A 26,111-nucleotide genomic window follows, 5' to 3' on the forward strand; every position below is an offset into this window, starting at 1 on the left:
CTATGGCAGTGATGATGAGGCCATTGGCCAGGAGAGCAGCCAGGTAGATGCCCAGGAAGAGCCAGAAGTGCAAGAGCTGCAGCTCCCGTGTGTCTGCCAATGCCAGGAGGAGGAACTCAGTGATGGAGCTGCCATTGGACATTTGTGGTTCCTTGGCAAGAAGTCTGGTTGAAAAAAATGAGAGGACAGGGAAAATTAGGACATCTTCCTCTGAGCAAAGCCACTCCATTTCTCATAGAAACACCCCCCAATTGAAATGCCTTTCCCTTCTCTGGTTTGTGCTGGCTGAGTGTGTTGTGAGGAGCTGAGGAGTCAGCTGTGCTCAGCTGCAGTGGGTACATGGAGCTGGTTTGTGACACCTCCAATGTTGACAACCGATGTCAGATGTAATCCACCTTCAATGGAAAAATTAAATCTCTGCACTCATGACTCAGAAGAGTGCAGGCTGCCGAAGACAGGCTTAGCATTTCCTTAGAAGAATTTTGTCTGTGGTTTTTATTTTCCACCATCACATCTGGGGAGCGCTCTTTTGAGGGGTAGAAATACTCATTTTAGGATGGAATAATGGGAACAGGACAGCAATGGGAATGTGACAGGACAGGTGAAAAGGCTCAGCTCTTTGTAGCTTAGTGCAGAGTCCCGAGAGCTGCAGTGTCCATTAGACTGTCACCCAGCTGCCCTGCAATTTGCTTCTGCTGCCTTGAAGATGACGACAAACAGAAATTGCTTTTAAATAATCCCCCAAAACTAGACTGTGATGAGAGATGGGGAGTCCTGGTTCAAAGGGCAGATCTGCAAACGGTTCCTTTTTCCCATCCCAGAGGTGGAGTTGTGATTGAAAGAGAAGGACACAGCCCCTCTCAGAGAGAAGCAAAGGCCTCTGAGAGGAGAGAACTGACCTCCAAGGGAAAGCTCAGCACTCCCTGGGATCCTACAGCACAGCCGTGCTCTTCTGGGGCAGCTCCCAAGCCCAGCAGCACAGGCAAAGCAGACAGTCAGATGTCCTGAAGATGGGCTGTCCTAAAGGCAGAGTCAGCTCATTGCTCAGCAGACAGCGCCCAGCAGACATCTAGAGTGAGGGGCCACAAGAGAGCAGCCTGAAGGCAGCCTAGCCCAGGGCTTGGCTGCAGTTTCCTCCCACTCCCTGCCCATGTCTCTGCTGCCTGGAGCTGTCCCTGCCAGGAGCTGGTGCTCTGCCCACACCTCTCCTCCCTGTCCCTGCTCACAGAGCCCATCCCACCCTCTGTGTGCTCAGCTCTGCCCTGCAGACCCCTCCTGGCAGCAGGGTACTGCCCAAGGGGCACCTCTGTGTTGGCAGGTCTTAAGGAGAAGAGCAGATCAACCCTGAAGAGACCACAAAGGTGATGTTGATGCTTTGGGTAGGCAGAGGAAAGGGTGAAGTGACTTTATCAGGTGCCTTGAAAACCCTGTTCATCACTCAATGTAATGCTGTAGGAGTCTCGGTCTCCTGTGCAAAGCTGACAGCTCCATCACTGTTTCCTCTGACCATCACAGCAGGGAATTGAAAGCACCAACCCTGGGAAGCACCTTTCTTTCCATGTAGCCCGTGCCTTTATTTGCTTATGAAAAAGTGCCCTGGGAAATGTCCCAGGGGTGATCTGGAGCTGTGAGTAGCCTGGAAACACACAGCACCCTCTCAAGAGCAGAAGGACCCTGCCCTGCCCTTCCAGGGGGTTGCTCCTTCCACCCACAGCTGCTCCCGGCAGTGCCCTGGGCAGCTCCCCGGGCAGGCTGAGTGCTGACCCTGGCAGGCGGCAGAGTCCCTGCCCCGGCACACAGCCCCTGGGCTGCAGGGACCCTGCTCTGAAGGACACAACTGGGCATCCCTGCCTGCACACCTGCATTCCCAGCCACTCAAACTTGCCTCTGCACAGGGAGTCCACCTGGCAGATCCCAGGAGCTGTGGGCTCTGCCAGCTTGAGGAGATGCCTCCAGGAACCGCATCAGCATTGCCCTGCACCCAAAGACTTACCATGTCAAGGGCTCTGAAGATTTCTCCTTCCCTGAGCTCTCAGCAAGCCTCCCATTTCCAACTGCCTTTAAGCTCTCTCTGCCTCGCTGTTCTCCCCTCGGTGCCTGCAGGCAGAGCCCTTAGCCCTGCTGTGCTCTGCAGAGGAGCTGCTCCTGGCCAGAGATGTCTCTCTGCAGCACAGCCCTCTTGCCATGAGCTCCCTTTGTCCCAGGAGACCAGCAGCAGAGGACCAGCCCAAGGCGGCATGTTAATGACCCCTCTGGTGGGTTTGGGGATGAGTCCATGAAGCTCAGACCCTGAGAGGAAACTGATGAAACCTCTCCAGAAGTCACAGTCCGATGCAAAATCCACAGTTTCTTGGAGCATTAATGGGTCCCCCTGAGGGCCATCCCTGACAAAGCAACTCTGGGGCTGGTTAGAGCAGGCAAGTGGAGGCAGTGATGACAGGTAGGCAAAGGCAATGGCAAGGTGGCTCTGGTGCTGAGTAATCCTGGGTGTGTTTCATCAAGCCAAAGGGCCAAGCTGTGACCCCCAGCCCCTGGGAGGGGAGACCCTGTCCCTCACACGTGTCTCAGGGCTCTTCCTGGGCCACTGTGATGTGGGGATGTGCAATGCCTAGAGCAGGACTACCACACACTCTTTCTCAGGCTCACAGGTTGTGACAAGGGGGCGATGAAGTCCTGGTGCTCTAATGAGAAGATGTCTCCTCACAGGCATCACCTGCAGAGAGAACAGCCACAGCCCAGCAGACCAAGACCTTGGCTGTGTTGGGGGCTTTTAGCCTTGCCACTGCCCCCAGATGTCTCCACCACAGCATGTCCTACGGTGTCCCACACCTGCACCTCTTTCCTTGCAGGCTCTTGACACCCAGCCTGCTCACCAACTTGGGTCTCACCTGAGCGTCTTCCTACCCTTACTGATATCTCTCCATCCTCACAGACTCTTCATTGAAAGGCAAAGCTCTGGCTAATCCAAACTCTTGCTGGGTGGCCTCTTGTACCACTGAACTGCGCTTGTAGGGACATTTCTTTCTCCTCGTGTCCAATCTCAACCTCCCAACATGCACTTGGTGGCATCTCATGATGTTTCCCAGTTTTGAGAAAAGCTCCACCATCTCTGAAACCACCTTTCAAGCAGTCTCAGGCTACTCCTAGACTGCCCCGAGCCTCTCCACCACTGGGCAAAGGGGCCAAAGAAGCCCAGGTCTCTCAGCCCCTCCACACAGCCCATCTGCTTAAGGCCCCAAACTCCACCTGGCCACATCTCCTCTGGCCACTCTCCAGCTCCTCCCAGCTCCAGCAAAAGAGGGAGCCGAGAACTGGGACAAAGCCATGTGTGGGGGTCCCTACCAGTGCGGTGTCAAGGGCCAGAAGAACTGCCCTGCTCTGGGTGACCATGCTCATCCTAACGCAGCCCCGTATGCAACTGGCCTTCTCCACAGTGAGCAGAAACCCCTGGCTCGGATGGTGTCCCTCACAGTTGCCAGGCCCTTCTCCTCCTCAGAGTCCCTCCTCAGCACAGCAGGTCCCAGCTGGCCCTGATGTACAGGTTGGTTCTTCTCCCTGAGGCCAGACTGGCCAATTCTCCTTGTCAACATCACGAGGTTTCTTTTGGCCAAATCCCCGAGTTTCTCCAGGTCCCTCTGGACTGAAGCTCCATTTGGTCAGCGGTTACTGTTTGTGTGCGGGTGGCTCACCCTGATGGTGGTGTAGTCTCACAAGAGAACAGCATGAGGAGTTGCAGATCTCTACAGACCCAGGTAGGAACTGCCATGAAGAGAGTCTGCAAAACACCACAGGAGGGTACAAAGCAAGCCAAACCAGGGTCAGTGGAGAAAGGAGAAATGAGGGTGGGGCTGTTTGACACATGGTGATATTAGAGGAAAATGTATAGCTGTGTAGACACACAGACAACATGGATCCCTCCAGGAGATGGTCTTAGACCTTCTGTCTATCCAGGCGCTGGCCCCAGGATCACCTCAGCTCCCCAGTTCCCCCACGTACAGACAGACACTCACGTACAAATGACTCTCTCCAGCCCAGCAGCACAGCACCATTGAGGCTGGAAGGCAGCCACCTTCCACCTTCTCTGTGCTTCCTCTTCATGCTTGGTTTTTCGTCAGCAGCTCCTTTCTCATCCATGCCTTCCTCCAGCCACCTTTTCTTTCTGCATTAGGCGCATCAAACAGGTCTCTGCAACTCTCTTCTCTGCTGGCCCATATCCCATGGGATTCTTCCAAGCATGGCGGCCAGGAGGTCAGCTTCTGCTCTCCTCAAGTCCTGCTCTTGGCCTTCTTCCCTTCTCTCAGGATCCTACACTCTGCTTTCTCGCCCCTGAATGTTACATCTCTGACCAGCTCTTCCTTCTTTGTAAGCATGAAGTCCTGCAGGGCATCTCATCTCTTTTCTCCACTCTGCTCCCACCAGTGAGTAGCTTTGGGGGCAGCAAGGGAAGTTGCTAAAACTCCCGTGTGAACTGGAGTCAAATGGACAGTGACCTGTGGATAAGTTCACAGTGGAGGTACATCAGCTGAGGTGATGGTTGCCTTTGGAAAAGCCCCTGCCAGAACATGTACACACCAGTGACCGCACACCCAATAATCCAAAGCCCCTTTGATCTTTAATGCCTTGAGTGATATCAGCCCTGTTCTGCAGTTGGAGTAGATGGTCCCTTCCAGCTTGAACTATTCTATTCTATTCTATTCTATTCTATTCTATTCTATTCTATTCTATTCTATTCTATTCAGATGTTTCCTCCCTGTTTCAAATCTTTTGCTTTTTCATGATCTTCTGAGATTCTTTCTGTTCTATGCACCCTGTATGCACCCTCTCACTAGACAGAACATGAATGACAATAAAAATTCTCCACCAGTTCTACCTGCCAAGGAGCTAACTGTGATTATAACACTGAATTTACCCCACTCTGTTCTATCACTGGAGTACAAAAACTTACCTGGGACAGATGGCATCACTTCCCTCCACATCACTTAAAGCTCTGCTCATCTGTCATTTAAGTCTAAACTGGTGTTGTTTTTTTTTTTTTTTTTTCTTCTTCATAAAAGGAGATTTTAACCAGCTTTCTGAATATCTCCTTCTGTTAGAATCATCATAGAATGGCTTGGGGTTGGAAGGGACCTCAAAGGTCATCTAGTTCCAGCCCCTCTGCCATGGCCAGGGACACCCTCCACTAGACCAGGCTGCCCAAAGCTCCTTCCAACCTGGCCTTCAAATCATCCAGGGATGGGGCATCCACAGCTTCTCTGGGCAACCTGTTCCAGTGCCTCACCACCCTCACAATGAAGAATTTCTTCCAAACATCTAGTGTCAATCTACCCTCTTTTAGTTTAAACCCAATTCCCCTTTGTCCTATCACGACACTCCCTGAGAAACAGTCCCTCTCCAGCTTTCCTGTAGGCCCCATTCAGGTACTGGAAGACCTAGAAAGAATTAGATCTCCCCAGAACCTTCTCTTCTCCATGCTAAACAACCCCAACTCTCTCACTGTGTCTTCACAGGAGACATGCTCCAGCCCTCTGATCATCTTCCTGGCCTCCTCTGGACTCACTCCAACAGCTCCATGTCTTTCTTGTACTGGGGACCCCAGAGCTGGACGCAGTACTGCAGGTGGGGTCTCATGAGAGGAGAGCAGAGTGACAGAGTCCCCTCCCTCAACCTGCTGGTCACGCTGCTTTTGATGCAGCCCAGGACACGGTTGGCTTTCTGGGCTGCAGGCGCTCATTGCTGGCTCATGTTGAGATTTTCATCAATCAACACCCCCAAGTCTTTCTCCTCAGGGCTGCTCTCAATCCATTCCTCACCCAGCCTGTAGTTGTGCTTGGGATTGCCCTGACCCATGTGCAGGACCTTGCACTTGGCCTTGTTGAGCTTCATGAGGTTCGCACGGGCCCACCTCTCCAGCCTGTCAAGGTCCCTCTGGATGGCATCCCTTCCCTCCAGCGTGTCAACCACACCACACAGCTTGGTGTCGTCGGCAAACTTGCTGAGGGTGCACTCGATCCAGCTGTCCATGTCTCCAACAAAGATGTTAAACAGTTCCAGTCCAAATACCAACCCCTGAGGAACACCACTCGTCACTGGTCTCCACTTGGACATTGAGCCGTTGACCACAAGTCTCTGAGTGTGACCATCCAGCCAATTCCTTATCCACTGAGTGGTCCCTCCATCGAATCCATGTCTCTCCAATTTAGAGACAAGGATGTCATACGGGACAGTGTCAAATGCCTTGCACAAGTCCAGGTAGGTGACGTCAGTCACTCTTCCCTTATCCACCAATGCTGTAACCCCATTCGTAGAAGGCCACCAAATTGGTCAGGCAGGATTTGCCCTTAGTGAAGCCATGGTGGCTGTCACCAATCACCTCCTGGTTTTCCATGTGCCTGAGCACAGTTCCCAGGAGGATCCGCTCCATCATCTTGCCAGGCACGGAGGTGAGAAGTCCTCCCAGTGACACTCCAGTGCTGCCAGTGAGGATCAGAGTGCTGCCCTGGTTCTCCCAGTGCTGCCCCAGTACTCCCAGAGCAGCTCCCTGGCTCCCTGCAGTGCTCCCAGTTCCACACCAGTGCTCCCGGTGCCGATTACTGGCTCCCCCAAGTTCTCCCAGTATCTCCCCAGTACTCTCAGTACAGCTCCCAGTGCCACCCCAGAGCTCCCGGTACAGCCATAGTGCTCCCAGTGTTTCCCCAGTGCTCCCAGTGTGGTTTCCTGGCTCATTCCGGTGCTCCCAGTTCTGCCCCAGTGCTGTCAGTGTGGATCACAGTGCCGCTCCAGTGCTCCCAGTGCCACCCCAGTGCTGTCGGTGCTGCTCCCTAGCTCACTGCAGGGCTCCCACTGCCACTCCAGTGCTCCCAGTGTGGATTCCTGGCTCCTCACAGTGAACCTGGTGTGGCTCTTTGCCCCCCTCCCCCCCTCCCTCCCGTTCTCCCAGAGCCACCTCAGTGCTCCCAGTCCAGCTCCCAGGCTCCCTGCAGTGCTCCTAGTTGTGCTCCAGGTCTCCCCGTGCCATTCACTGGATTCCCCCAGTGCTCCCAGTACTGCCCCAGTACTTCCAGAGCAATTCCTTTGGTCCCCCTAGTCCCCCCAGTTCTGCCCTAGTGCTCCCAGTTTGGCTCCCTGGCTCAGCCCAGTGCTCCCAGTGCAACTCCAGTGCAGGCAGTGCCACTCCTTGGTTCTCCCAGTGCTTCTTCAGTTCTCCCAGTGGGGCTCCTTGCCTCCCCTCCCAGTTCTGCCACTGCCACCTCAGTGCACCCAGGGTGGCTCCCTGTCTCCCCCACTCGTCCCAATGCCACCCCAGTTCTCCCACTATGGCTGCCTGGCTCCCCCCAGTGCCCCCAGAGCTGCTCCCAGGCTCCCCGCAGTGCTTCTAGTCTCCATTTCTACTCCATTTCTAGTCTACATTTCTAGGCTGCATTTCTACTAGAGCTGCTCACAGGCTCCCTCCAGTGCTCCCAGTGCCACACCAGTGCTCCCAGTTGTGGTGGGTTGACCCTGGCTGGATGTCAGGTGCCCACCAAAGCTGCTCTATCACTGCCCTCTTCAGCTGGACAGGGGAGAGAAAATATAACGAAAGGCTCGGGGGTGTCAAGATAAGGGCAAGGCGAGATCATTCACTAATTACTGTCACTGGCATCTTCTCACAGAAGACATCCCTGTAGCCTCTCCTCCTCCTGCTACCAAAACCTTGCCACACAAACCAAACACATCTGCTGGCCCTCGTTTTGCTGGTTTTGTAATCTCATTTGGTGTTTTGGAGGTGGTGTTCATGGCAATTCCTACCTGGGTCTGTAGAGCCCTGCAACTCCTCATGCTGTTCTCTTGTGAGACTCCACCACCATCAGGGTGAGCCACCCGCACACAAACATTAACCGCTGACCAAATGGAGCTTCAGTCCAGAGGGACCTGAGATACTTTGAGATGCTAGTCAACACAAACCTCTTGAGGGTTACAAGGAGAAGTGGCCAGTCCTGCATTAGAAGGAAGAGTAACCTCGGTCATCAGGGCAGGCTTGTACCTGACCGGCTGAGCAGTGACCCTGAGGAGAAGGGTCTGGGCGCTACGTGGGACACCATACAAGCCAGTGGTGCATGTTCACTATGAACAAGGCCACCTGCATACAGGCCTGCATTAGGATGACCATGGCCACCCAGACCATCTTGAGACTGGTTGAAGTGTGGTTTCAGAGATGGTGGAGTTTTTCTCAACATTGGAAAGCAGCACAAGAAAGAAATAATGGCACAAAGGGAAGCTTTGGAAGTTGAGACTAGGCATGAGGATGTCATGTCACGTTGAGTTACACGAAACATCACTCCAAGTGCAGTGCTGTGGTACGACAGGCCACCCAGCAAGAGTCTGGATTAGCCAAAGCTTTGTATTTCAACACACAGCCCATGAGGATGGAGAGATATCAGTAAGGGTAGGAAGATGCTCAAGTGAGAGCAAGGTTGGTAAGCACAGTGGATGTCCAGAGCCTTCCAGGAAACAGGTGCAGGCATAGGACACCATAGGACAACCTGTGGTGGAGATGGTCAAGGGAGATGACAAAGTTGAAGGTTGAAGTTGAGGTCTTTCTCCCATTGGCGGTGGCTGTTGGCTGTCTCACCAAGGCCTACCAGGAGACACCTAATCATGACAGCATGAGGGCCTCATGGCCTCCTTGTCTCCACTCAAAGGCCTGGGAGGTGTCGTACCATTGTCCTGCACTGGGCATTGTACGTCCCCACAAACCCCTGCCCCAGGAAGAGCCCTGAGCTCTGTGTGTGGGACAGGAACCCCCTTCCCAGGGGCTGGGGGTCACAGCTTGGCCCTTTGGCTTGATCAAACACACCCAGGATTACTCAGCACCAGAGCCACCTTGCCATTGCCTTTGCCTACCTGTCATCACTGCCTCCACTTGCCTGCTCTAACCAGCCCCAGAGTTGCTTTGTCAGGGATGGCCCTCAGGGGGACCCATTAATGCTCCAAGAAACTGTGGAGTTTGCATCGCACTGTGACTTCTGGAGAGGTTTCATCAGCTTCCTCTCAGGGCCTGAGCTTCATGGACTCGTCCCCAAACCCACCAGAGGGGTCATTACCATGCTGCCTTGGGCTGGTCCTCTGCTGCTGGTCTCCTGGGACAAAGGGAGCTCATGGCAAGTGGGCTGTGCTGCAGAGAGACATCTCTGGCCAGGAGCAGCTCCTCTGCAGAGCACAGCAGGGCTGAGGGCTCTGCCTGCAGGCACCGAGGGGAGAACAGCGAGGCAGAGAGAGCTTAAAGGCAGTTGGAAATGGGAGGCTTGCTGAGAGCTCATGGAAGGAGAAATCTTCAGAGCCCTTGACACGGTAAGTCTCTGGGTGCAGGGCAATGCCGATGCGGTTCCTGGAGGCATCTCCTCAAGCTGGCAGAGCCCACAGCTGCTGGGATCTGCCAGGTGGACTCCCTGTGCAGAGGCAAGTTTGAGTGGCTGGGAATGCAGGTGTGCAGGCAGGGGTGCCCAGTTGTGTCCTTCAGAGCAGGGTCCCTGCAGCCCAGGGGCTGTGTGCCAGGGCAGGGACTCTGCCGCCTGCCAGGGTCAGCCCTCAGCCTGCCCGGGGAGCTGCCCAGGGCACTGCAGGGAGCAGCTGTGGGTGGAAGGAGCGACCCCCTGGAAGGGCAGGGCAGGGTCCTTCTGCTCTTGAGAGGGTGCTGTGTGTTTCCAGGCTACTCACAGCTCCAGATCACCCCTGGGACATTTGCCATGGCACTTCTCAAGGAGCATGGATTTCCCCTTGGGCAGTGCCCTGCTGCCAGGAGGGGTCTGCAGGGCAGAGCTGAGCACACAGAGGGTGGGATGGGCTCTGTGAGCAGGGACAGGGAGGAGAGGTGTGGGCAGAGCACCAGCTCCTGGCAGGGACAGCTCCAGGCAGCAGAGACATGGGCAGGGAGTGGGAGGAAACTGCAGCCAAGCCCTGGGCTAGGCTGCCTTCAGGCTGCTCTCTTGTGGTCCCTCACTCTAGATGTCTGCTGGGTGTTGTCTGCTGAGCCATGAGCTGACTCTGCCTTTAGGACAGCCCATCTTCAGGACATCTGACTGTCTGCTTTGCCTGTGCTGCTGGGCTTGGGAGCTGCCCCAGAAGAGCACGGCTGTGCTGTAGGATCCCAGGGAGTGCTGAGCTTTCCCTTGGAGGTCAGTTCTCTCCTCTCAGAGGCCTTTGCTTCTCTGAGAGGGGCTGTGTCCTTCTTAATCACAACTCTACCTCTGAGCAGGGAAAGTGAACAGTTTGCAGATCTGCCCTTTGAACCAGGACTCCCCATCTCTCCTTAGAGTCTTTTTTTGGGCTATTTTTAGAGAGTAATTTATGTTTGTCGACAACGTCAAGGCAACAGAATCAATTTCATTAGCAGTCTAGTGGACACCTCAGCTCTCCTGACTCTGCACTAAGCTACAAAGACCTGAGTCCTTTTGCCTGAACTGTCTCAAGACTCTTCCCATTTTCCATGATAAAATGTGTATTTCTAACCCTCAGAGGAAAAATCCCCTGATGTAATAGTCGAAAATGAAAAACACAGACAACATTCCTATAAGGACATGCTAAGCTTCTCTTGTGAAGCCCGCACTCTTCCAAATCATGAGTGCAGAGATTTAATTTCTCCATTGAAGGCGGATTACAGCTGACATCGCTTGTCTTCACTGGAGCTGTCACAAACCAGCTCCATGTACCCACTGCAGCTGAGCACAGCTGACTCCTCAGCTCCTCACAACACACTCAGCCAGCACAAACCAGAGAAAGGAAATGCATTTCAATTGGGGGGTGTTTCTATGAAAAATGGAATGGATTTGCTCAGAGGAGTCTGTCCTAACTTTTCCCCGTCCTTTGCTTTTTTGAACCAGCCCCCATGCCAAGAAATAGCACATGTCCAACAGCAGCTCCATCACTGAGTTCCTCCTCCTGGCATTCGCAGACACACGGGAGCTGCAGCTCTTGCACTTCTGGCTCTTCCTGGGCATCTACCTGGCTGCTCTCCTGGCCAATGGCCTCATCATCACTGCCATAGCCTGCGACCACCACCTCCACACCCCCATGTACTTCTTCCTCCTCAACCTCTCCCTCCTCGACCTGGGCACCATCTCCACCACTGTGCCCAAAGCCATGGCCAACTTAATCTGGGACACCAGGACCATCTCCTACACAGGATGTGCTGCTCAGGTCTTTTACTTTCTGATGTCAGCAGAATATTCCCTTCTCACTGTCATGTCCTATGACCGCTACGTTGCCATCTGCCAACCCCTGCACTATGGGACCCTCCTGGGCAGCAGAGCTTGTGTCCACATGGCAGCAGCTGCCTGGGGCACTGGGTTTCTCTATGCTGTGCTGCACACGGCCAATACATTTTCTATACCACTCTGCCAGGGCAATGCCCTGGACCAATTCTTCTGTGAAATCCCCCAGATCCTCAAGCTCTCCTGCTCAGCCTCCTACCTCAGGGAAGTTGGGCTTCTTATATTAAGCTGTTTTTTAGTTTTTGGTTGTTTTATTTTCGTTGTGCTGTCCTATGTGCAGATCTTCAGGGCTGTGCTGAGGATCCCCTCTGAGCAGGGACGGCACAAAGCCTTTTCCACGTGCCTCCCTCACCTGGCTGTGGTCTCCCTTTTTATCAGCACTGCCATATTTGCTCACCTGAAGCCTGCTTCCATCTCCTCCCCATCCCTGGACCTGGTGGTGGCAGTTCTGTACTCGGTGGTGCCTCCAGCATTGAACCCCTTCATCTACAGCATGAGGAACCAGGAGCTCAAGGATGCCTTGAGGACACTAATCTAATGGACCTTGCACCACCAATAGTAATTTGTCTCCCCTTCTTCGCAAAGTTCCAGGAGTATATTTTAGGCCAGTACTCTGGGTTTTTATTTCTCTCATAATCATAGTTAGAGGTAATTGCTTGGGTTCATAGCACTTCCCTTGAGGCTCTGTCCTGTTGTGTCTGATCCTTTACGAATGTCCTGGTTCTGGCAAGGACAGAGTTAATTTCACAAGGAGCCAGGACAGGTGACCCAAGCTGGCCGGGGGCTATTCCATACCATGTGACATCATGCTCACCATAAAAGGGGGGCTAGTCGGGCAGTGGGGGGGCAGCGCGGTTTTCGGCGTGGTTCTGGAATGGGCTGAGCTTCTAGTGGGTCGGTGGTTGGATCGGTAAATTGTTCTCTGTTATCACCCATTGTGAATATCTGTTATCAGTACTGTTGTTGATTGTTTTCCCTCTCCCTTGCTGTCCCAGTAAACTGCCCTTATCCCAATCCTCCAGGCTTTGCCCTTGTTTTTCTGTTCTCTCCACATCCTGCCGGGGGAGGGGTGAGCGAGCAGCGCGTGGTGCTTAGCTGCCGGCTGGGCCTAAACCACGTCATCAGGAGAAACTTGTCATCTGTTTGCTGGAGCAGCTGGGAAGTATCGACCTCACTACGGGATGGACAACAGGGTAGTAACAACTGCAGGATTTTATGGGCAGGAGCACTGAAGGGCAGAGCACAAGTACTGAGCGCTGAGCAGAGCTCAGTACCACTGGTCTCTAAGGACAGCCTCCTGCAACAGCCCATAAGGATATTCAGTTGACTCTCTCAAAGGAGCTCAATGGCACCAAGATGAGATGTTACTACTGAAGTTAAAGAAGAAACAAAGACAGTGCAGGGCTGCTGCAGAACTTAGCAAGAGCAGGTGTAAATAGGTCTGAGATGTTCTATGTTGCCTTTGGCTCAGTCTTCATCAGCAAGGTCTCCCAGGCCCTTGTACCTTGAAGCAGAACCCATGGAGAACAACCATCAGTGGGTGGGGATGAAATCTAGGGTCACTTGATCAAACTCAACCCTTGCCAGTCCATGAGATGGGAGGGACTTCACCCAAGGACGCTGAGGGAGCAGGCCAAAGTCACGGGGACACTGCTCCATGTCATATTGGACAGGTGATCAGTTTAGCAGAAGCCATTCAGCTGGTACACACCAGAGGATCTGCTAACCTTCCTGGTCCTGCCCAAACAAAGCCTGCGCATACTGTGGGAGGAGGTAAGGTCCCCATAGCGCACACAGGGAGCTGGCTGGGGAAGGCAGTGTGGGCTGCTCCTCCCCTGGGAACAAGCAAGCCCATCTGTGAGATTGTCTTGGCTCAAGGACCTGGCTGTACTCGGCGGGTAATGTGGAAGGATGGGAGATCTGGTGTGTACCTCAAGGAGATCTAACCTTGGGGGAAAATCCTCCATGATGTGAGTTGCATGTGCTAGGAAGCAAGGCAGCAGGAACCACTTGAACCAACAGCGGGCAATCCTCACGAGGAATGGGGCGAGTACTTCACCTGTCCTGAGTGATCACCTTGGCAGATGGGACCCAAGTCATTGACACGTGTGGGGGTGGAGGGAGTGGGCCTGGAATGAGTGAACAATATCAGCGTGTGTCAAGGAACAGGGGGCAGTGGTTAATGAGGATGTGTAAACCTGACTGTCGGAAGTAAAGATGGTTTAAGTACATAGTACAAGTTGTAAGTGTTGGTAAGAGGGGATTGTGGGAACGAGAAAGAGAGAGAATGGAAAGGCTCGAGTAGGGTGTAGAAATGCAACAACACAGGAATCGGGCGATTGTGTACATCCTGAATGTGTACACTCAGGTGTATCAGTCAATGTGGGACCTGAGCATGACGGAAATGCTGTGGAATAAGGGTGCGGATTGTACTGGGACTAGGTGGGATGGGGTTAATTTTCCTCATAGCAGCTCATATGGTACTTTGCATTGGTGGCCCAAACAGTGGTGATAACACACCCATATTTTAGCTATTGCTGAGCAGTGCGTGCACAGTGTCAAGGCCTTCTCTGTTTCTCTTCCCCTCCAATGAGTACTTTGGAGTTCTTGGCAGTGGAAGAGCAGGGCCAAGCATTTTGCTCTGTATGGGTTTCTACATCCACTTTTTTAGTAGTGGAGGGGCAACAGGAGCCCCTGTCAGAAGAGACAGTGGGTTGCCCCATGCCCTACACAGCCAAGTCCAGCCAGCACTGCAATAGCCCTACTGCTGGCACAAGCTGAGCTCATCAGCAAAGCTGGTGGTGCCTCTGTGAAAGCATATTTCAGAAAGGGCACAAATGCCAGAGTGAGACAGGAGTAAGGCAGGAAAAAAAACAGTGAGGAAAAAATCCTGCAGACAGCAAGGTCAGGGAAGAAGGAGAGGGAGGAGGTGCTGCAGACACCAGAGCAGAGATTCCCTTGCAAATCATGGAGAAGACCATGGTGAGGCAGGCTGACCCCCGCCAGCCCATGGAGGTTAATGTTGGAGCAGACAGTCACCTGCAGCCCTTGGAGGACCCCATTCCAGAGCAGGTGGTTGCCCCCAAAGGAGGCTGTGACCCTGTGGGAAGCCCATGCTGGAGCAGGCTCCTCAAGGACTTCTGACCCCATGGGGGACCCACCTTCCACTAGACCAGGTTGCTCAAAGCCCCATCCAGCCTGGCATTGAACACTTCCACAGACAGGGCATCCACAACTTCTCTGGGCAACCTGTGCCCGTGTCTCACCACCCTCACCAGATAAAATTTCATCCTTATGTTCAATCTAAACCTACCATCTTCCAGTTTAAAAGCCTCTTGTCCTATCACTACAGGCCCTGGTAAAAAGTCTCCCTCTTCCCATAAGCCTGCCCTATACACTGTATGCCTGCAATAAGGTCTCCTGTCGCAAATCCTGATCCAGAATCCTGCTGACTACACTAGCTTGTCACAGACGGGCGATTTAGACCAATTAAAGAACCACCGCCAGAAGTATCAGCAAAAGCGGTTTTATTGCAACTTAACAAATTTGGATGGCAAGGATCACTCTATTCCTTACTGCACAGAGGATATAACAATGATTCACAGCTACCAAAACAGAATCAAAGTCACCAATACAAAATCTTAGTGCACTCTTACACAAGATTAAGCACGATATCAGTCACTTAGCAAAGATCTGCAGTGGGTAAGAGGTCTCAGCCTCAAGGAGTAACCTTGAGATGTGTCCCAGCTCAAGGAGAGATCACTGCTGGGCAGCCAGCTGCTTAGCAGGGAGAGCTCAAAGAAGATACCCTTAGGCTGCCACATTTATGGAATAGAGTGGTTGGCTCGTAGGCAAATTCCATGTGATGGGAAAGGTATGCATGAGACTCCTTGTACCCACAACTTTCTTTGTTCCTTGACAAATGAGTCTTGGAGGAACCACCTGTTACTCATGTCTTAATCATGTGATGGGTGTTCCAGTTTCCAAGCCCATATACATCAATGCTCACCATGTCCCTCTGCTCCTGTTTTCAGAGACCAGACTGGAACTAGAGAAGTTGTTGGCCAGGTTACACCTGGGCCTTTACCTCCTTTGGACCCTGAACCAAACTACTGCTGGTTTGGTCAGGGAGCCGAGTGGATCCATCACAGGGACTCAGCTTCCTCCCATACCTGCCACAAACCCACAGGTGGTGGGAGTCCTCTTGCCTCAGTTCACGTGTGTGTGCACAATACAGTCCTCCAAAGAGTGGAAGAAACCACATGTCCCTCCTGTCTTCGAGAAGGGCAAGAAGAAGGACCCAGGGAACTACCGGCCAGTCAGCCTCACCTCTCTCCCTGGGAAGGAGATAGAGCAGCTAATCCTGGAAACATTCTTCCAGGCACACTGTACTGGTTTGGGCTGGGATGGAGTTAATTTTCTTCACGGCAGCCCCTGTGGTACTGTGTTTGGGATTTGTCACCAAAACAGAGTTGCCAACACACCGATGGTGTAGCTATTGCTGAACCATGTTTGCACAGCATCAAGGCCTTCTCTGTTCTCTCTCTTCCTCCCCAGCGAGTAAATTGTATTTGTGGATGAGGGAAGAGGAAGGGGATGTCATTCAGCAAGGCAAAGATTTACACTGTGTATTGGTGGTGGTGTCCAGGGTTTGGCAGCAGGGGGGATGCGGGGGTGTCCTCTGTGAGAAGACACCAGGGGCTGCCTCCCCATGCCAGACAGAGCTGGTTCCAGCAGGCTCCTAGCAGACCACCACTGCACAAAAACGAGCCCATCAGCGAAGCTGGTGGGACCTTTACAAAAGCATATTTAAGAAAGGACACAACTGCCAGAATGGGAGAGGAGTAAGGGAGAAAAAATGTGAGAAACAGCCCTGCAAGCACCAAGGTTGGTGAAGAGGGAGGGGGAAGAGGTGCTCCAGGCACAAGAGCAGATAGTTTCCTGCAGCCCATGAAGAATATCAGAGTATAGCAGGTATTTCCCTGTGGCCCATGGAGAAGACCATGGTGGGGAAAGTAAGCCCTGCAGTCCGTCGAGGACCCAACACTGAAGATGTTGGACAATTCCTGAAAGAATGCTGGATGGAGGACAGCCCATGCTGGAGTGGGTTTGTCTTGAAGGACTGTAGCCCATAGGAGGGACCCCATGGGAAAAGTCTTAGAGGGAAGGAGCAGCAGAGAGCAACTGTTATGGACTGACCACAACCCCCATTCCCATCCCCCTGCGCTGCTCAGCGGGGAGGAGATAGAGGAGTTGGGAATGAAGGAGTGAGTGAAGTGGAGCCAGGGACAAAAGAGTGGGAGGAGGCCTTCCCTGGGGAAGGAGGTAAGGTCTTCCACCAGCCCCACGCTTCTTCCACCCTCAGCCTTTGCAGTTGCACATGCCTGGTCTGCCCATTTACCTTCACCACTGTCCCGTTTGTACAAGGCCCACAGACATCTTGGCACGCCCAGTGTAAGCTGGCCTCCACCAAAGCTGGAGCCCACCTGGCCTTGGGGTCAGGGAGGAGCCAGGTCCCCTCTGCTCAGGGCTGGGCACAGCTTTCCCCTGGGAACCTCCCTGAGGAGCACTCCTCCTGGGTGCCAGCCTGTGGCCTGGCACGGGTGGCACAGGGACCAGGGCTGCTGGGGCAGGGCTGAAGTAGCTCAGCTGGGAGAGCGTTAGACTGAAGATCTAAAGGTCCCTGGTTCAACCCCGGGCTTCAGCAATCATTTTCTCCCTCAGATTCTTGCAGACCTGTCTGCCTTCCTCCAGCCTGCCCCAGCCCTGCTTGCTCCTTCACCTCTTGCCAGAGCACTGTCCCTGCTCTGTAGCTGCAGCCCTGCAGCTCAGAAGGAGCCTTCCTCCAGCACCACGAGTCCCCAGCCTCCCCCTGGGCAGGACTCTCCATTCAGTGCTCCTCTGGGGTGGTCTCCAGCTCTCCCCTATTCCCTGCTCCACAGGGATCGAGGTCTCTCCACTGCGCGGTCTCTGCAAAGACCCTGTCTCTCTCCTCTTTCTCATTCTCCATGGTGCACAGACTGCTCCTCTCCTCACACCCCCCTTCACCTGGTTCTCAGTTCCCAGACCAGAGGCCACTGTCCCCCCCACTCCCAGGCAGAGGTACTCCCTGGAGCTGAGGCCTGAATGGCAGCACCCTTCCTCTGGAGGTCTGTCGCAGCGAGACCTTCATGGGATGGGGAAACATCTCCAGCAGCACAGTCCCCGTGGCAGCCCTCCATGCCTCCACCCGCAGCAGCCCTCCATTTGGCAGCCCCCCACCAGTACCTGCCCCTGCACAACCTCAGTCGTGTCCATGCAGGTGTCAGCAGTCAGCCGTGCGGTGGGATCTGCAGGGTGTGGGACAGAAGAGAGACGGCACCGGGCTGGCCGTGCCCCAGGACAGGCACTGAGCCCAGCAGGAGGACGGAGCTGGCCCCACAACAAAGGTCCCTCCCCAGGGCTGGGTGTATGGCCAGAGAGGGAAATGGACGATGCGTGTGGCGGTTTCTCCCACTTGCCCTGGGGCAGCTTCCCCAGCGTGTCCAGGGAACATGGCACAGAGCAGCTCCTCTCTCCTGCACCTGTGATGACTTGCTTCCTTCTCGAGGAGATCAGGCTCTGCTCCACAGGCCCACTGGAGCGGGTCCTCCCCCTGGAGGGTCACACAGCTCCGATAACGTCAGGCTGTTCCTGTCCTGGGCACTTTCCAGTCCAGCCCATCCCCTCCCCGGCTCTCCCCCACCTTCCCTGCCCTCTGCCCAGCACAGCCCAGCAGAGCAGCCCAGTCTGGGCTGGCAGTCTGGGCTGCTGCAGAGCTCTGGGCACTCAGCCCACAGCCCCAGCCCCTCGGAAGGGCACAGCAGCTGCTGGGAGGCAGAGGGGGGGCTCAGCCTCCCCATCGGCCCCAGGCCTGCAGCTGGCCCCAAGTGCCAGCGCAGGCCACTCCCTCTCGGCCTCTCCTGCATTGACGCTGCACGGGATCCCCAGCCCTGACCGCCTTTGCCCCACTCTGCCTCCCCGCCAGCCCTGCTCCCCAGGACACCAGCAGAGTCCTGGCCCTGCGGCTCCTCAGGCACCTCCTGCATCTCTCCACTCTCCTGCCCTGTGCCTGCTGCATCTTCACGGACTCCCACAGCACTGCAGAGTCTTTCTGTGGGGGTACCTGGAGTGAGTGCTCTGCCCTGGGGGGACTTCATCTCAGGGTCTTTCACCTTCTGAGTCTCCATTCACTTCCCACCCCAGAGTACCTGCAGTGTCCCCATCCTCTCCTGACCACGCCAGATTCCTTTCCACTCTGCCATCAGCCCCGTCATACCTGCGACAGCATGAGGAATGTGACTGGGAGCTCGCGCACCATTTCCAATGCCCCTGGACACCAAGACGAGAGCCTTCAACTAAGTGCTTGGTGTCTAACAGTGACACCATGAGATTATTTCCCCAAAGAGAAGGAGAAAACCAGGCGGAAGAGACTTGGAAAGTCCAATTCCTCTGGCTTGTTCTTAGCCACAACTGTATGAAGGAGAGCCCAGGCTGCAGACACCTCCCTCAGGAGATCCCCTTTTATTGCAGAGAGGCTATTAGGAAGGCAAAAGGTGACACATGGTTCTTCAAGGATCAGACACAACAGGACAGCACCTCAAGAGAAGTGCTATGAACCCAGGAAATTACCTCTAAGTATGATTATCAGAGAAAAAAAAAAAAAACCGAGGAGATGCATAAAATATACCCTGGGCACTCTGCAGAGAAGGGGAGACAAATTACAGTTGGTGGTGCAAGGTCCATTGGATTAGCTTCCTCAGGGCTTTCTTGAGCTCCTTGTTCCTCATGCTGTAGATGAGGGGGTTCACTGCTGGAGGCACCACCGAGTACAGAACTGCCACCACCAGGTCCAGGGATGGGGACGAGATGGAGGGGGGTTTCAGGTGAGCAAATATGGCAGTGCTGATAAAAAGGGAGACCACAGCCAGGTGAGGGAGGCACATGGAAAAGGCTTTGTGCCGTCCCTGCTCAGAGGGGATCCTCAGCACTGCCCTGAAGATCTGCACATAGGACAGCACAATGAAAATGAAACAACCGAAAACTAAAAAACAACTTAATATAAGAAGCCCAGCTTCCCTGAGGTAGGTGTCTGAGCAGGAGAGCTTGAGGATCTGGGGGATTTCACAGAAGAACTGGTCCAGGGCATTGCCCTGGCAGAGAGGAATTGAAAATGTATTGGCCGTGTGCAGCACAGCATTGAGAAAGCCACTGCCCCAGGCAGCTGCTGTCATGTGGACACAAGCTCTGCTGCCCAGCAGGGTCCCGTAGTGCAGGGGTTGGCAGATGGCAACATAGCGGTCATAGGACATGACAGTGAGAAGGGCGTACTCAGCTCCAAGCAGGAAGACAATCAGAAAGAGTTGAGCAGCACATCCTGTGTAGGAGATGGACCTGACGTCCAATAGGGAATTAGCCATGGCTTTAGGCACAGTGGTGGAGATGGAGCCCAGGTCGAGGAGGGAGAGGTTGAGGAGGAAGAAGTACATGGGGGTGTGGAGGTGGTGGTCGCAGGCTATGGCAGTGATGATGAGGCCATTGCCCAGGAGAGCAGCCAGGTAGATGCCCAGGAAGAGCCAGAAGTGCAAGAGCTGCAGCTCCCGTGTGTCTGCCAATGCCAGGAGGAGGAACTCACTGATGGAGCTCCTGTTGGACATTTGCTGGCTCTTGGGAAGAGGTCTGGTTGAAAAAAATGAAAGGACAGGGAAAATTAGGACATCTTCCTCTGAGCAAAGCCACTCCATTTCTCATAGAAACACCCCCCAATTGAAATGCATTTCCCTTCTCTGGTTTCTGCTGGCTGAGTGTGTTGTGAGGAGCTGAGGAGTCAGCTGTGCTCAGCTGCAGTGGGTACATGGAGCTGGTTTGTGACACCTCCAATGTTGACAACCGATGTCAGATGTTCTCCACCTTTAATAGAGAAATTAAATCTCTGCACTCATGACTCAGAAGAGTGCAGGCTGCCGAAGACAGGCTTAGCATTTCCTTAGAAGAATTTTGTCTGTGGTTTTTATTTTCCACCATCACATCTGGGGAGCGCTCTTTTGAGGGGTAGAAATACTCATTTTAGGATGGAAAAATGGGAACAGAACAGCAATGGGAATGTGACAGGACAGGCAAAAAGGCTCAGCTCTTTGTAGCTTAGTGTAGAGTCAGGAGAGATGCAGTGTCCATTAGACTGTCAGCCAGCTGCCCTGCACTTTTGATTCTGCTGCCTTGAACATGATGACAAACAGAAATTACTTTTAAATAATCCCCCAAAACTAGACTGTGATGAGAGATGGGGAGTCCTGGTTCAAAGAGCAGATCTGCAAATGGTTCTTTTTTCCCAGCCCAGAGGTGGAGTTGTGATTGAGAGAAGGACAGAGCCCCTCTCAGAGAGAAGCAAAGGCCTCTGAGAGGAGAGAACTGACCTCCAAGGGAAAGCTCAGCACTCCCTGGGATCCTACAGCACAGCCGTGCTCTTCTGGGGCAGCTCCCAAGCCCAGCAGCACAGGCAAAGCAGACAGTCAGATGTCCTGAAGATGGGCTGTCCTAAAGGCAGAGTCAGCTCATTGCTCAGCAGACAGCGCCCAGCAGACATCTAGAGTGAGGGACCACAAGAGAGCAGCCTGAAGGCAGCCTAGCCCAGGGCTTGGCTGCAGTTTCCTCCCACTCCCTGCCCATGTCTCTGCTGCCTGGAGCTGTCCCTGCCAGGAGCTGGTGCTCTGCCCACACCTCTCCTCCCTGTCCCTGCTCACAGAGCCCATCCCACCCTCTGTGTGCTCAGCTCTGCCCTGCAGACCCCTCCTGGCACCAGGGCACTGCCCAAGGGGATCCCAATGCTCCTTGAGAAGTGCCATGGCAAATGTCCCAGGGGCGATCTCAAGCTGTAATCAGCCCTCACAAACAACGCACCCTCTCAAGAGCAGAAGGACCCTGCCCTGCCCTTCCAGGGGGTCGCTCCTTCCACCCACAGCTTCTCCCTGCAGTGCCCTGGGCAGCTCCCCGGGCAGGCTGAGTGCTGACCCTGGCAGGCGGCAGAGTCCCTGCCCCGGCACACAGCCCCTGGGCTGCAGGGACCCTGCTCTGAAGGACACAACTGGGCACCCCTGGCTGCACACCTGCATTCCCAGCCACTCAAACTTGCCTCTGCACAGGGAATCCACCTGGCACATCCCAGGAGCTGTGGGCTCTGCCAGCTTGAGGGGATGCCTCCAGGAACCGCATCGGCATTGCCCTGCGCCCAGAGACTTACCGTGTCAAGGGCTCTGAAGATTTCTCCTTCCCTGAGCTCTCAACAAGCCTCCCATTTCCAACTGCCTTTAAGCTCTCTCTGCCTTGCTGTTCTCCCCTCAGTGCCTGCAGGCAGAGCCCTCAGCCCTGCTGTGCTCTGCAGAGGAGCTGCTCCTGGCCAGAGATGTCTCTCTGCAGCACAGCCCACTTGCCATGAGCTCCCTTTGTCCCAGGAGAGCAGCAGCAGAGGACCAGCCCAAGGCGGCATGGTAATGACCCCTCTGGTGGGTTTGGGGATGAGTCCATGAAGCTCAGGCCCTGAGAGGAAGCTGATGAAACCTCTCCAGAAGTCACAGTCCGATGCAAACTCCACAGTTTCTTGGAGCATTAATGGGTCCCCCTGAGGGCCATCCCTGACAAAGCAACTCTGGGGCTGGTTAGAGCAGGCAAGTGGAGGCAGTGATGACAGGTAGGCAAAGGAAAGGAAAAGATGATGTTGAGTAAACTTGGATCTGTTATATAAAGTTGAAGGGCCAGGCTGAGACCCCCAGCCCCTGGGAGGGGAGACCCTGTCCCTCACACGTGTCTCAGGGCTCTTCCTGGGCCACTGTGATGTGGGGATGTGCAATGCCTAGAGCAGGACTACCACACACTCTTTCTCAGGCTCACAGGTTGTGACAAGGGGGCGATGAAGTCCTAGTGCTCTAACGATAAGATGTCTCCTCACAGGCATCCCCTGCAGAGAGAACAGCCACAGCCCAGCAGACCAAGACCTTGGCTGTCTTGGGGGCTTTCAGCCTTGCCACTGCCCCCAGATGTCTCCACCACAGGATGTCCTACGGTGTCCCACACCTGCACCTCTTTCCCTGCAGGCTCTGGACACCCAGCCTGCTTACCAACTTGGGTCTCACCTGAGCGTCTTCCTACCCTTACTGATATCTCTCCATCCTCACAGACTCTTCATTGAAATGCAAAGCTCTGGCTAATCCAGACTCTTGCTGGGTGGCCTCTTGTACCACAGAACTGCACTTGCAGGGACATTTCTTTCTCCTCGTGCCCAGACTCAAACTCCCAAGATTCACTTGGTTGCATCTTCTCTTTCTCATCATGATGTTTCCCTGTTTTGAGAAAAGCTCCACCATCTCTGAAACCACCTTTCAAGCAGTCTCAGGCTACTCCTAGACTGCCCCGAGCCTCTCCACCACTGGGCAAAGGGGCCAAAGAAGCCCAGGTCTCTCAGCCCCTCCACACAGCCCATCTGCTTAAGGCCCCAAACTCCACCTGGCCACATCTCCTCTGGCCACTCTCCAGCTCCTCCCAGCTCCAGCAAAAGAGGGAGCCGAGAACTGGGACAAAGCCATGTGTGGGGGTCCCTACCAGTGCGGTGTCAAGGGCCAGAAGAACTGCCCTGCTCTGGGTGACCATGCTCATCCTAACGCAGCCCCGTATGCAAGTGGCTTTCTTCACAGTGAGCAGAAACCCCTGGCTCGGATGGTGTCCCTCGCAGTTGCCAGGCCCTTCTCCTCCTCAGAGTCCCTCCTCAGCACAGCAGGTCCCAGCTGGCCCTGATGTACACGTTGGTTCTTCTCCCTGAGGCCAGACTGGCCAATTCTCCTTGTCAACGTCACGAGGTTTCTTTTGGCCAAATCCCCGAGTTTCTCCAGGTCCCTCTGGACTGAAGTTCCATTTGGTCAGCGGTTACTGTTTGTGTGTGGGTGGCTCACCCTGATGGTGGTGTAGTCTCACAAGAGAACAGCATGAGGAGTTGCAGATCTCTACAGACCCAGGTAGGAATTGCCATGAAGAGAGTCTGCAAAACACCACAGGAGGGTACAAAGACCTTCCATGTATACAGGAGCTGGCCCCAGGATCACCTCAGCTCCCCAGTTCCCCCATGCACAGACAGTCACACACGTACAAATGACTCTCTCCAGCCCAGCAGCACAGCACCATTGAGGCTGGAAGGCAGCCACCTTCCACCTTCTCTGTGCTTCCTGTGCATGCTTGGTTTTTCATCAGGAGCTCCTTTCTCATCCATGCCTTCCTCCAGCCACCTTTTCTTGACTTTCTGCATTTGGGGTGGATCATTCTGAAGTTTGAAGCAGAGATCCTTAGCCATCATACAGCTCTCTACACCCTTCTCTGCAGGGCCATATCCCATGGGATTCTTCTAAGCATGGCGGCCAGGAGGTCAGCTTCTGCTCTCCTCAAGTCCTGCTCTTGGCCTTCTTCCCATCTCTCAGGATCCTACACTCTGCTTTCTCGCCCCTGACTGTTACATCTCTGACCAGCTCTTCCTTCTTTGTAAGCATGAAGTCCTGCAGGGCATCTCATCTCTTCTTCTCTCCACTCTGCTCCCACCAGTGAGTAGCTTTGTGGGCAGCAAGGGAACTTGCTAAAACTCCAGTGTGAACAGGAGTCAAATGGACAGTGACCTGTGGATAAGTTCACAGTGGAGGTACATCAGCTGAGGTGATGGTTGCCTTTGGAAAAGCCCCTGCCAGAACATGTACACACCAGTGACCGCACACCCAATAATCCAAAGCCCCTTTGATCTTTAATGGCTTGAGTGATTATAGCCCTGTTCTGCAGTTGGAGTAGATGGTCCCTTCCAGCTTGAACTAAACTATTCTATTCTATTCTATTCTATTCTATTCTATTCTATTCTATTCTATTCTATTCTATTCTATTCCATTCCATTCCATTCCATTCCATTCCATTCCATTCCATTCCATTCCATTCCATTCCATTCCAATGTTTCCTCCCTGTTTCAAATCTTTCACTTTTTCATAATCTTCTGAGATTCTTTCTTTTATTTGCACTGGTGTGGCTCTTTGCCCCCCGACCTCCCCTCCCCCCGACCTCCAGTTCTCCCAGAGCCACCCCAGTGCTCCCAGTCCAGCTCCCAGGCTCCCTGCAGTGCTCCGAGTTGTGCTCCAGTTCTCCTGAGGAGAAGGGTCTGGGCACTACATGGGACACCATACAAGCCAGTGGTGCATGTTCACTATGAACAAGGCCACCTGCATACAGGTCTGCATTAGGATGACCATGGCCACCCAGACCATCTTGAGACTGGTTGAAGTGTGGTTTCAGAGATGGTGGAGTTTTTCTCAACATTGGAAAGCAGCACAAGAAAGAAATAACGGCACAAAGGGAAGCTTTGGAAGTTGAGACTGGGCATGAGGATGTCATGTCACGTTGAGTTACACGAAACATCACTCCAAGTGCAGTGCTGTGGTACAAGAGGCCACCCAGCAAGAGTCTGGATTAGCCAAAGCTTTGTATTTCAATGAACAGCCCGTGAGGATGGAGAGATATCAGTAAGGGTAGGAAGATGCTCAAGTGAGAGCAAGGTTGGTGTGGTGGGTTGACCCTGGCTAGAGGCCAGGTGCCCACCAGAGCTGCTCTCTCACTCCCCTCATTCACTAGACAGGGAAGAAAAGGTGTAACGAAGGGCTTGTGGGTCGAGATAAGGACAGGGAGAGATCACTCACTAATTACCGTCACGAGCAAAACAGACTGAACTTAGAGAGGGAATTCATCTAATTTATTACTAGGCAAAACAGAGTAGAGGAATGAGAAATAAAATCAACTCTTAAAACACCTCCCCCCACCCCTCCCATCTTCCCGGGCTCAACTTCACTCCTGGCTTCAATCTCTGCCCCCCCTCAGCGGCACAGGGGGACGGGGAATGGGGGTTACGGTCAGTTCATCTCACGGTGTTTCTGCCGCTTCTTCCTCCTCAGGGGGAGGACTCCTCTCATCGTTCCCCTGCTCCAGCATGGAGTCCCTCTCACGGGGTGCAGACCTTCAGGAGCAGACTGCTCCAGTGTGGGGTCCCCCACGGGGTCACAAGTCCTGCCAGCAAACCTGCTCTGGTGTGGGCTCCTCTCTCCACGGGTCCACAGGTCCTGCCAGGAGCTTGCTCCAGCATGGGCTTCCCACGGGCCACAGCCTCCTTCGGGTGCCTCCACCTGCTCTGGCGTGGGGTCCTCCACCGGCTGCAGGTGGAATCTCTACACCCCCTCATCCTTCCTCCATGGGCTGCAGGGGGACAGCCTGCCTCACCATCGTCTTCACCATGGGCTGCAGGGGGATCTCTGCTCCGGCGCCTGGAGCTCCTCCTGCCCCTCCATCTGCACTGACCTTGGTGTCTGCAGAGTTTCTTACATCTTCTCACTCCTCTCTCCGGCTGCAAAAGCTCTCTCTAACTGTTTTTCTCCTTCTTAAATATGTTATCACAGAGGCGCTGATTGGCTTGGCCTTGGCCAGCGGCGGGTCCGTCTTGGAGCCGGCTGGCATTGGCTCTATCAGACACAGGGGAAGCTTCTAGCAGCTTCTCACAGAAGCCACCCCTGTAGCCCCCCCGCTACCAAAACCTTGCCACGCAAACCCAACCGAGTTGGCAAGCACAGTGGATGTCCAGAGCCTTCCAGGAAACAGGTGCAGGCATAGGACACCATAGGACAAGCTGTGGTGGAGATGGTCAAGGGAGATGACAAAGTTGAAAGCCCCCAACAGAGCTGAGGTCTTGCTCCCATTGGCTGTGGCTGTTGTCTGTCTCACCAAGGCCTACCAGGAGACACCTAATCCTTACAGCACGAGGGCCTCATGGCCTCTTTGACTCCACCC

General features: G+C 54.1%; 2 protein-coding genes across 2 annotated transcripts; one reads left to right on the top strand and one right to left on the bottom strand.

Moving 5' to 3' along the window:
* Positions 1–11,247: 11,247 nt before the first annotated feature.
* Positions 11,248–11,784, top strand: LOC129196855 (olfactory receptor 14J1-like; the record flags this gene model as incomplete). Its single annotated transcript, XM_054804824.1, has 1 exon — positions 11,248–11,784. A coding segment is annotated over one exon (537 nt), but the record flags the coding sequence as incomplete, so codon positions are not given.
* A 7,201-nt stretch (positions 11,785–18,985) lies between these two features.
* On the bottom strand, positions 18,986–19,921 carry LOC129196856 (olfactory receptor 14A16-like). Its single transcript, XM_054804825.1, has one exon. The coding sequence runs from the start codon at positions 19,919–19,921 to the stop codon at positions 18,986–18,988; it is 936 nt and encodes a 311-aa protein (XP_054660800.1).
* Between the last annotated feature and the right edge of the window lie 6,190 nt (positions 19,922–26,111).

The sequence above is a fragment of the Grus americana genome, chromosome 27 (assembly GCF_028858705.1).
Source record: "Grus americana isolate bGruAme1 chromosome 27, bGruAme1.mat, whole genome shotgun sequence".
Lineage (NCBI taxonomy): Eukaryota > Metazoa > Chordata > Aves > Gruiformes > Gruidae > Grus > Grus americana.